This window comes from Labeo rohita, unplaced genomic scaffold (assembly GCF_022985175.1).
Source record: "Labeo rohita strain BAU-BD-2019 unplaced genomic scaffold, IGBB_LRoh.1.0 scaffold_83, whole genome shotgun sequence".
Lineage (NCBI taxonomy): Eukaryota > Metazoa > Chordata > Actinopteri > Cypriniformes > Cyprinidae > Labeo > Labeo rohita.
In genome coordinates this window covers 474,030-485,894 of record NW_026129777.1, presented here as the reverse complement: position 1 = coordinate 485,894, position 11,865 = coordinate 474,030, and the positions used below count along the sequence as shown (strand labels likewise).

Here is an 11,865-nt window from a genome sequence, read left to right as displayed (position 1 = left end):
CAAAAAAATAATCAAATGAATTAAAAAGCTAAATAAATGCTAGCTAAAATATTTCAGCTGTTTGTTTTTTTTTTTTTTTTGTAATGCATTTCACTTTGTCAATAATGGTTATTAAATTCAACTGAAACAACAACAAAACACACAAATAAATAAATAAATAAATAAATAAATAAAATAAAAACCAAGTAACTATTTCAGCTAAGTGAAATTTCTTATTTTATATATCACCACCAAAAATGACAAATAAAACACACACACACACACACACACAACAAAATTACAAATTTTAACTTTAACTTGGCTACTCCAAAAAAAATACCACTGTAGAATCCCAAAACCAATGTATTACTACAGTTTCACACATGCTCATGCAAATGAACACAATCAAGCATTGAAAAACACACCCGTCCTTTTTTTCTTTCTTTATTCATTTTTGTCTCAATAGATTTTACACTATTTTTCTGGAACCAAAAACATTTGACTATATGACATAAAATAGCACATAATATATATGCACAAATAAAACATTTAAAATGGTTACATGAAAACTAATATTATCCAAAGAGGGCTTGGTTTATAATCTTCTTCTCTGTGAATATGTATTTGTGTGTCGATGGGCTACCGCATTACTGATGGAAGTCAAGCAGCACAGCGTAAATACCCACAATCCCTTGAGAACGGCGTCTCGTCGCAAACAGGAAAGGGCATTGAAAAGCATCAACACCGTCAAACCTTTTGGCCTCTCAGTGACAATGCTCCGAAATAATAATAATCATAATCATCATCATAAAAAAAAAACTCTTACATTAGTTATAGGTATAGTATATTCATATATAAATGGAGGTGAGAAGTAAGTTCAGTAGACCTGTTGACACCCTAGTACATATTAATAGCTCTGAAACACAAAAGCTTAAACGATGGACTAAAGGTAAGGCAAAGTGTTTGGATACGCTGTGTCTGCTCAGTATATCAACTGATTCCAAAGTGCTTTTATCACCATCAGTCAACAATTGTTTTGTCCCACAACTCTGAAAAAAACCCCAATTAAGGACAACCGTTACTTTCATCACATGTGCAGGTTTTTTTTTTTCTATAGTGTAGATAGAAACATTCAATATATTTCTTCTTTTTTTTTTTTTTCAGATTAAATTGAAAATAACTTCTTAATTTGACATAAAATACCATGCAAGAGATGCTTACTGAATATTTAGTTCTCTGGTTTAACTAAAGCAATAAAACATCCGTCGTTGATTCGTGTTGCCATACCATATTCATTGTGCATCTGTTTTTTGAAATGAACATCCTACGGTTACATAAAATCAAAGTGCAATCGTTAAACTCGTTTAAGTTGTTGAACAAACCAGGACAACTTTTATAAATAATATATAAAAAATTGATCTTCACAAGTACTTGAGATCCTCTGTCAATCTAAAACGGGGGAAGGGGCGCGGGTTAACCCAACACTAGAGTCGATTCTTAAGTTACGTCACGCTAGTGAGTATTTACTACTATCTTAAATGTTACACCGATAAAGAGGCCGTTAAATGCTACCGAAAAATCTCCTGGTAATATAATCTCGACATTAAAATAGGAAATGTTCCAATATCTGCTTTACAATCTAACGTTTTACAGTGCTCTAGGAAAAAAAAAAAAAGATCAAAGGAACAAACGAAAGAAAACAAAAATCAACTTAACAATTACATCATTTACAAAAATACCAAAATTTAGTATTCGCAACTTTTTAGGTTGCCACAGCAACAACTTAATATTATTATTATTATGAAATAACTATCATACTACGGAGATTTTTTTTTTACATTTTTTTTTTTTTTTTACATTTTAGTTTTTTTTTTTTGGTAAAACATTACCTATACAATAAACATTTTTTACATAACACAAGCAATTCTATAGCCTCGCTTGCGCTACGGCGCGACGTCCCGAACGAGAGATCTAGAAGCGGCTCCTGATTGGCCGAGGACGGCCGCGCGTAGCGAAGCCCCGGCTTAATAAATTACATTCATTTTAAAATAGGTTACACCATTGTTCTGTGTTCTAGTATTTAACAAAACCAAATAAAGATGAACAGAATGACAATAAAATATATTTAAATCACTTTCCACGTCAAAAATTACATTAAAACTGTAACTTTTGCGACAACAGCGAAAAACCCTAAAGGAAGAAAAAAAAAAAAACGACATGAATTTAAAAACAAAAATGCTAAGACCAGTGCCATATTCCTGCGAAACCAAACGTCTCTTTGTGGATTGTCTGTGTTATTCGAGCACCATGAAAATACATGATGGTTCTGATTGGATCGGTAACACGCTCGCACAGGGAGGAAAACAAGGCGTGTGCACTATTTCAGGTAAAACACCATCCAAATAAAAACCAAACGATGCTGTTAGATGATTTGTTATAGTAAAAAAAAAAAATATGACAGATGCATTTGTTAAAGGGACGGTTTACTCCCCCAAAAATGAAAGTTCCAGCAAATGACTTTGTTTTTTCATCAGATTTGAAGAAATGCAGCATTGCATCATTTGCTCACCAATTGCTCACTTTAGTGAATGGGTGCCGTCAGAATGAGTGTCCAAACAGCTGATAAAAACATTACAATAATCCACAAGTCATTCACACCACTCCAGTCCATCAATTAACATCCTGAGAAGCCAAAAATCTGTGTGTTTGTAAGAAACAAATCCATCCTTAAGAAGTTTTTAACATCAAACCATTGCTTTTGGCTAAAACATCTAAAGTCCGTAAGTCCATAATTCATAATAACACTTCTTTCAGTGAAAGAAGTTCATCTCTTCTTTTCTCTCACATCAAAATCCACACACATATTTGTTCAGACCTGTTTTTCATTTATAAACACTTCTTGATCACTCCAGATTTCTCTCCTGATTATTATAGATTATGGACTCTGTTTTAAAGGATTAATTCACTTCCAGAACAAAAATTGACTGACAATTTGCTCACCCCCTTGTCATCCAAGATGTTCATGTCTTTCTGTCTTCAGTTGTAAAGAAATTATGTTTCTGAAGGCAAACATTTCTGTATTTCTCTCCATGTAATGGACTTCAATGCTGCACGCGAGTTTGAACTTCCAAAATACAGTTTAAATGCAGCTTCAAAATGCTCTAAACGATCTCAGCCGAGGCAGAAGGGTCTTATCAAGCAAAACAATTGGTTAATTCCTAAAAGAAAATTACAATTTATATACTTTTTAACCTCAAACGCCCATCTTGTATAGCTCTGCATGAACTCTGTGCATTCGGGGTAAAGATAGTTAGGGTATGTCGAAAAACTCCCATCTCATTTTCTCCTCCAATGTTAAAATCTCCCTACATTGCGGCAGATGTACTGACCAAGTGTTTACCAAGTGAACATGGAAGGAGGATCAAACACTCTTTACAAAAAAAGGTAAAACAGTGATGTAGGATGATTTTGAAAATTAGATGGGAGTTTTTTGATATAGCCTAACTGTCTTGAACCGGAATACGCAGAGGTTCACACAGAGCTAGACAAGATGAGCGTTTAAGGTTAAAAAGTATATAAATTGTAATTTTTTTAAAAATTAACCAATCATTTTGCTAGATAAGACTCTTATTCTTCAGCTGGGATTGTTTAGAGCCCTTTGAAGTTGCATTTTGGAAGTTCAAACTTGTGGGCATCATATCAGTCCACTATATGGAGAACATTCCTGAAATTTTTTCCTCAAAAAGCAATTTCTTTACGACTGAAGAAAGAAAGACATAAACATCTTGGATGACAATGGGGTAAGTACATTATCTGTATATTTTTGTTCTGGAAGTGAACTTCTCGTTTAAATCTATAATCCATAATAATCCATAATAACACTTCCTTCAGTGAAAAACGTCATCTGCTGTTTTCCACTCGCAACAAAATCAACCCACACTGTAGGAAAAAAAAAAAAATTAGTTACCCTGCTGACTTAAAATTTTAAGTTTAGCCAACTAAAATATTCCAGTTGTCACTTAAATTAACATCAAGTAACTTAAAATTTCAAGTTGACTAAACATAAAAAATTTAAGTCAGTGGGGTAACAATTTATATTAAGTTGAAACATGGTTTTAAGTTGAAAACGTCTTGATGGATTTGTTTCTTATAAACGCGCAGCTTTTGGTTTCTCAAGATGTTAATTGATGGACTAGACTGTTGTGGATTACTTGTGATGATTTTATGAGCTCTCATTCTGACGGCACCCATTCACTGCACTGGATCCGTTGGCGAGAAAGTGATGCAACGCTACATTACATTAATACATTTTCAGCAAACTTTCATTTTTGGGCGCACTATTCCTTTAACAGACTCAACAACAGAACTGGTTAAGAACGCACCGCAATGACAATCGTTTACCAAACTCAAAACGTCACGCGTGTTACAGACATTGAGCTCGAAGTTCCATACAAAGTTCCTTACATTTCCAACTACTCCAAGAAAGCATCAAATCTAACATCGTACAACAAAACAAACTCGCTCCGATTTCTAGCAACATCGTTATCGTGTAATGAAACAGACCGTGATGTGCATGAAATGCATTAAACTTATTTTTTTTTGTCACTTGTCTGGCCAAAATCATTTCGGGAGCTTCGCTTTGAATGTTTTTATAACCCCCAACCCCACATAAAGTCATCTTCTCAAGATGCTTGCTGTGTAAAATAGATTTTTTAGGCACTTCTACTGTTTATATCAAATAAAACAGGATTATCGGCGAGAGCGCAGCGCCCTCCATTCACAAGAGATCGTGTACTGCAACGTTTCCCTCTTGTCGTCGTCGTCTTTTGTTTCCGCTCGGGCACCGTGTGAGTGGGACTAGAACAGGCCCCGGACAATTTGGAGAAGAAGTCCGTCTCATGTGTGAGTTTGTTTACAGCAGCTCTCCAGTTTAATGTAAGCCCTTGGCACGGGATAGAAGCCAGAGTCGACTCCCTGATGGCCAGTGTTTCCACGGGACACATCGAAATCATTCAGCGTCCATTTAAAAACGAAAAAGGAAGGAGTAAAACACAGTCTTTTAGCAGAGACACAGACAGAAACGTGGTGGCACGGCACATTCGCACTTCGTCCGGCTTGCACTTTGTGTCCTTGTAAACCTTTCTTTGGCCAGTGGGGATGAAGAGTCGGGAATAATATCTTCTCTAATCGTTTGACCAGTAGACAATCTTCTTCGTGTCCGCCGTGTGACATTCGGTGTATGAAAACAAGAAAGAAAATCCCTCTTTCCCCTACCTAGAGGGTACATGGGGATGTTTAAGACATACTCTGCAGGAGACGTCCTCCCGTTTCAAGACAATCAAGCACTTGAGCACTATTTTTCCGACAGTGCAAACCGAGTGCGTGTTTTTTCCACTCATTGTGCATTTGTATTTAAAACAACCGTGGGAGAAAAATACACATTATCTGACGGTGGACCGATCATTCGGATGAAATCTCACTTATGCCTCTATGAAACGTGCTGTACATTAACATATATTTATATGTATTTATATATATATATTCATATATATTTTCTAGTCTTGTTTTTTTAATATCTTTTAAGTTAGAAACCTTTTCACTTTTCCGAGCATAACAGGTATACGGTGTGTTGTTTAATGTTTTTCGTGTGTTACGCGTTTAGCATGCAGGTTGCTGTAGTTCTAAAGGGGAGGAGGGCAGGTCGTATTTACACGGGGATCTTTTTGGGTTTCTCAAAGCAGCTTCCTGACACCCCGTCGTTCCTCTTCGGTGGTTTACTTCAAGATGATCTGAGGGGGAAAAAGCACAAAACGGCAGCCGAACGTTAGTAAATCCTCGTTAGACATCACATTCGTTCTTAAGTACTCTGATTTGATAGCTACGTGACGTCTGCATGGCGTAACAGTGTTGTGTTTGTGTGGATGTAGACGGCATGAGCGAGGGATGTGCATGCTAATTACTGAGCGTATGCATGTTAATGTAGTGGTTATGAGCTCTCGTTTGTACTGTAGTAACTTGAAAGCTTCCTAGGAATCATGTTTGGTCTTCTCAGGTGCGGAAAGCAGCCAATGCAAAGGAAGAAAGTGGAAACATACTTCAAAAATTAATATGGACTATTTTTTCAAAACGTGTTTGAAAAGTCTCTTCTGCTCACCAAGGTTGCAATAATTGGATCAAAAATCGTAAAAATATTATTACAACTTAAAATGACTGCTTCTGTGTGAATATATGTTCAAATGTAATTTATTTTTGTGATTTTTTGGCATCATTACTCACATGATCCTTCAGAAATCATTCTAATATGCTGATTTGCTGCTCAAGAAACATTTCTGATCATTATCAATATTGAAAACATTTGTGTTGATTCATATTTTTGTGGAAATCGATACATTTTATGTTTCAGGATTCTTTAATGAATAGAAATCTGAAAAGAACAGCATTTATTTGAAATAGAAATCATTTGCAACATTATAAATCTCTTTACTGTCACTTTTGATCAGTTTAATGTATCCTTTCAGAATAAAAGTATATTTAAAAAATTTTAATATATAAAAATACTGACTCTAAATGTTTACACACACACACACACACATATATATAATTAATATATTATTTTAATATAATTTTATCTTGAAATGTCAACTTTTGGCTAAACAATGCATCCAATGCACATTATTATAACAGTGTTTATTTGAAATAGAAATCTTTAGTAACATCATAAATGTCTGTCACTTTTGATCAATTTAATGCATCCTTGCTGAATATTTTTTAAAAATGAAATAATAAAAAACAAAACAAACAAAAAAAACCCCCTAGACTTTTGCATTTACAATTTATATATTAATATAATTTTACGTCAACTTTTGGCAGGCCAAGCATTCAATGCACTTTATTACAACAGCATTTATTTAAAATTGTATTTATTTGAAAATACTGTAAATGTCTTTACTGTCACTTTTGATCAGTTTAATGTATTCTTTCAGAATTTTTTAGATGTGAAAATATAAAAATATTGACTCTAAACTTTTACATATAGAATTTATTTATTAATTTAATATAATTTTATGTTAAAACATCAACTTTTGGCAAGCCAAGCAATGCATTCAATGCACTTTATTATAACAGCATTTATTTGACAGAGAAATCTTTTGCAACATTATAAATGTCTTTGCGGCCACTTTTGATCAATTTAATGCATCCTTGTTGAATAGAAATATTTTTTAAAAATGTGAAAATATAAAAATACTGACCCTAAACTTTTGCATATATAATTAATAAATCATTTTAATATAATTTTATGTTAAAACATACATTTTTGGCAAGCCAATCAATGCATTAAATCAACTTTATTATGCATAGTAGCATACTAGTATGCTATTCATATTCAATTTCCTTCTCAAACATTTCTGCTTTATTTCGTGTGCTTACGCAACAGCATTATTAGAAGTGGGAATCGGGTCACAGTTCAATATTTTTGTCTTTTTGTGTGTAGATGCGTTATTATTTTCCCCGACTGGCGTCCATCTGCATTCAGCAGCAGGTTTTCATTCTTCTGCATGCATGTTGTTGTAAACCCATCAAATAGCATCATGAACATCATTTACAAACAATACTGTTTTACGATAGCTGGCGTAGTTTCCCAGTTGGCGCTCGTACAGCTAATCTTTTTTGCCTGGATCCAAAACGTCTTGAAATGCATTACTGAAGTAGCCCAAGCCAAACAGTAGAAGCGCAGTGATCAGGAAGCAGTGTGGCACCCAAGCTTCACACCCTAGTTTAGTCACCAAATGTGGAAAGTTACTATGAAACACCGTCAGCGTTGTGAGCAGAGCACTGAGGCGAGGCGACAATGTGGAAGCTTGATAGCCGGCTGCACCACGGCATGATGGGAAAGCAAGGCCAGAGAGGGTTCACATGCAGGTTACACAGAGCCCGATGAGACGATGGTGATGTAAAGAAAAGCGTCTCTGTGTCGTGTGCGATCGTGATGTTGTATGCGATGTCAATCAGGTTCAGCTAATACAAATGTTGATCATTTATTTTTGGACTACTGCATTTAAAGACACCATGAAATATTTAACAAGCAGTTTTCCGTGCTGGTTTGATTTATTCCCTGTTGAATCAGGAATCTGGGGAAGTATATATGTCAATAGAATAGAAGAAAAAAAAAAGATGGGCAACAAATAAATTAAATATTAATTAAAGCAAAATGACAAACTATGATATGCTACTTGCTGTTGATCATCAGATATATAACCAGGAATATCTATTATATTTAACTGAATGATACATTGTAATTATAATTTATAAAATTATATATATATATATTTTCAATTGTAAATATATACCTATATTAAAAATATAAATACATATTTTTAAAACAATAATAGAAACATTATTTAAATGTATATTTTATTATTATAAATGTAATGTAATCATTTTATAAATATATTTAGTGTAATTTATTTAAAAATATAATACATGTAAATATATATTTAATCATATAATTTGTTTACATAAAATTATTATAATCTAAATAATCCTAAATACATAAAACAATTAAATGTATATTTTATTATTATAAATGTAATAAATGTTATAATTTGTAACTATATTTAGTGTAATTTATTTAAAAAATGTAAATATATTTAATGATATATTTTATGTCTACATAAAACTTATAATTTATATAATCATAAATAGATATATAAAATGTAAATACACATTTTAAAAAACAACAATAAAAGCATTATTTAAATGTATTTTATTATAAATGAAATTTAAATTTGTAAATATATTTAGTGTATATTTAGTGTAAAAATGTAATACACGCAAATACATATAATTATATATTTTTATATATGTTTGCTAATTATTTTAATTTATATAATCATAAATGCATATATAAAATGTAAATACACATTTTAAAAACAATAAATACATTACTTACATTTGTTTTATTATTATCATCATTTTTTTTTTATCAGCAGAAAATGCCATTAAATATAACAAGTATTACATAAATGTTTAATCTTTACATATATACATATATGTATATATATATATATATATATATATTACAGAAAAATACATTATCAACAGTAAATATATCACTAGATTAATACTCCAAATCCACATTATAAAAAGAATATATATATATATATATATATATATATAAACTAAAACTTTAGTTTTAAATGTGGATACCTGATAATTGTTCATCTTTTACATTAATGAACCTAAATTCTTACTTTTATTATATATTTTCCATAATAAAATATGTAAATATATTATTTTCTTTTTAATTATTTAGATTAATAAAGCTTTACATTTTAAATGTACAAATCTGCTGAAAGTTGATTTTTTAAAAATTAATTTAAATATATTTTTATTAGTTATTTTAAAAGCATCATTATATAAAATACATTGATAATAAATTTTAAGCACATTTGTATTTTTATTTATTTATTTATTTTTATTTTTTCCTTTAGGACAACATTAGCATATTTAATGACCTCAAAGCTAAAAAAAAAAAAAAAAAAATAAAATAAAATAAAAGTCATGGGGTCTTTAAAACGTTTAATATTTTACAGCTATGTGGTTATTTTGAAATCATTACATTATTTCAAACAACAAGTAATCGCAGAATGGCGGACAGGAGACATAAGTACATAAAATGTCTTGATATAATTTGACAGTGTTCTAACGCTTTAAATTTAAATGCACTTTTAGAATTAAATCTCTCTAAATCCTCAGTCATTCCTCTTTGTGTCCAGGAGGGGGCGCCGTTGCTCTGCGTCTGCCGCAGCCGCGTCTCAACCCGTGAACTCTTCACACCCAGCGGGGAGGCGCACAGGCCAGGAACGTCCCATCGCTTCAGAAAGCAAAAGCCTCCGAGTGCCACTGAGCACTGGGAGTCTCAGTTCAGTAGATTATAACGCGACCCGCGTTCATCTGCTTCAAGCTAAAGTCGTCACCTCAAAGCTGCGGCAGTCAAGCGTTTGTTTCAGCGTAACGCACTCGCCCGCGGCCCGTCTCTCTCTCTCTTTCTCTCTCTGCATAATTAAACTCATGTGTGAGATTAGTGCTGGCAGCGATGACTCAGCGGCCGCTGCTGCTTCTGTCTGTCTGGGTCTGAGACTGACGCAAACAAACACCGGAGAAAAGGCCCTCTGTGTTTGGGCTTCAGCCCTCAAAACCTGTATAATGTCACGCCTAAGAATAAACATCATGAGGCTCAAGTCATTTCGAATAGAAGCATCTGCTAAATGCATGATGTATTAATTTTTGTATTTTGAAAGTCATGCAATGCATGTTTCAAGCCAACATGAAATTTAAATTGGCTATATTTATTTTCTTAATTCATGTTAATGGCCTGTGCATGGTATTTTTAAAGAATATAAATATTCCTGGCCGAACCACCTGTCACTAAGAGATTTCTCTAGGGTTTTGACATTTACATTTTTTTAAAATTCATTAATCATCATCATCATCATCGTCATCTAAATTTAAATATACTGTTTTTAAATAAGTAAATGTATTATTATTATTATTATTATTATTATTAATTTAAAATTATTTAAAACGCAAATAATGCAACCAAAATATAAAATTATTACTCTGTTACATATTATTAAAAAAATATTAATTTTATAATTTTTAAAAAAATTTATATTTATAGAATTTATTTATATAATATTTAAGAATTTGATAACAGTGGTAAACAGTAATAATCTATTATTATATAATAATTTAAAATAATGTTATTATTAATTTAAAATGCAAATAATGCAAAATAATTTAAAATTATTACTCTATTACATATTAAAATAACAACAATAATTATTATTTTATAATTATTTTAGAATTTATATTTATCGAATTTATGACAATTACATATTAAAATAACAATAATATATTTTATGATTATTTTAGAATTTATATTTATATAATACTTAAGAATCTAATAAGTGTTAAACAGTAACACTTAATAATTTAAAAACAGTAACACAAAATAATTTTAAATGCCACTCAGTTATTAAATATTATTAAAATAATAATAATAATGCATTTTCTAATTATTTTAGAATTTACATTATTAAAATTATTAAACTTAAAATTACATTAAAATTACAATTATTAAACATTATTAAAATAATAATAATAATTATTAGTAGTAGTATTAATATTAATTAGTTTTAAAAAATACTGTAAATTCCAAAACCACATAAAAATAAGTGTGAAAATGTCACACAAACAGAGCAGTCTTGGTAAGGAGTGCAAGGCACTCTTGCATTATGCAAGTAAAAACGGGCTGCAACTCCATCTTTTATGCTGAATTAACCCGACGCTGTACTTCATTCTCCTACCAGGTGGCGCTAAAGAGTCTCGAACCGTCTGGCAAGAGCCCCTCAGGAAACAGGTTCGGTTTCACGTGACAAGACTACAAATAACCTGGACGTCCCAGTTCCTGAGCGCCGAGCAAATTCAGGCCTGTGAAACAACAGGAAAAGCCGCTCGCTGACAGGAAGGCTCCATTTAAGAGGGACGGAAGTGGGAAAGCCCTTAAAGTCCCCTTACGTGACCCTACGGCGAACAATACCAGAGAACGGGAGCGGCCGAGCGCGATCTTTCGTACCATCACAGCTATTGTGGGTGCATTTTTTGGGGGGGTGAAAACACAGAGTGTTAATAAGCAAATGTCAGATTGCCCTCTTACGGCAGCGTCTTCAGCGCGACTCACCTTCCGCCTGCTTTCCCGAAGCCCGAGACGGACACAGAGTGAATGGAAATCAGACTAGAACGGAGTGAGGTGTGTCTATTTTTAGCCGGTGTGTGTGTGTGTGTGTGTGTGTGTGTGTGTGTGTGCAGATGAGGAAGGATATC

General features: G+C 32.4%; 1 protein-coding gene across 13 annotated transcripts in view; it reads right to left on the bottom strand.

Moving 5' to 3' along the window:
• Window positions 1-1,105: 1,105 nt before the first annotated feature.
• The window catches only part of mbnl2 (muscleblind-like splicing regulator 2), a 79,265-nt gene continuing 68,505 nt past the window's right edge, over window positions 1,106-11,865 (bottom strand). For all 13 annotated transcript variants that reach the window (XM_051104841.1, XM_051104836.1, XM_051104844.1 and 10 more), the window contains one exon: window positions 1,106-5,768. In XM_051104841.1, coding sequence (XP_050960798.1) covers window positions 5,754-5,768 — 15 coding nt within the window. In that variant the 3' untranslated portion in view covers window positions 1,106-5,753. The remainder of the gene's footprint in view (window positions 5,769-11,865) is intronic.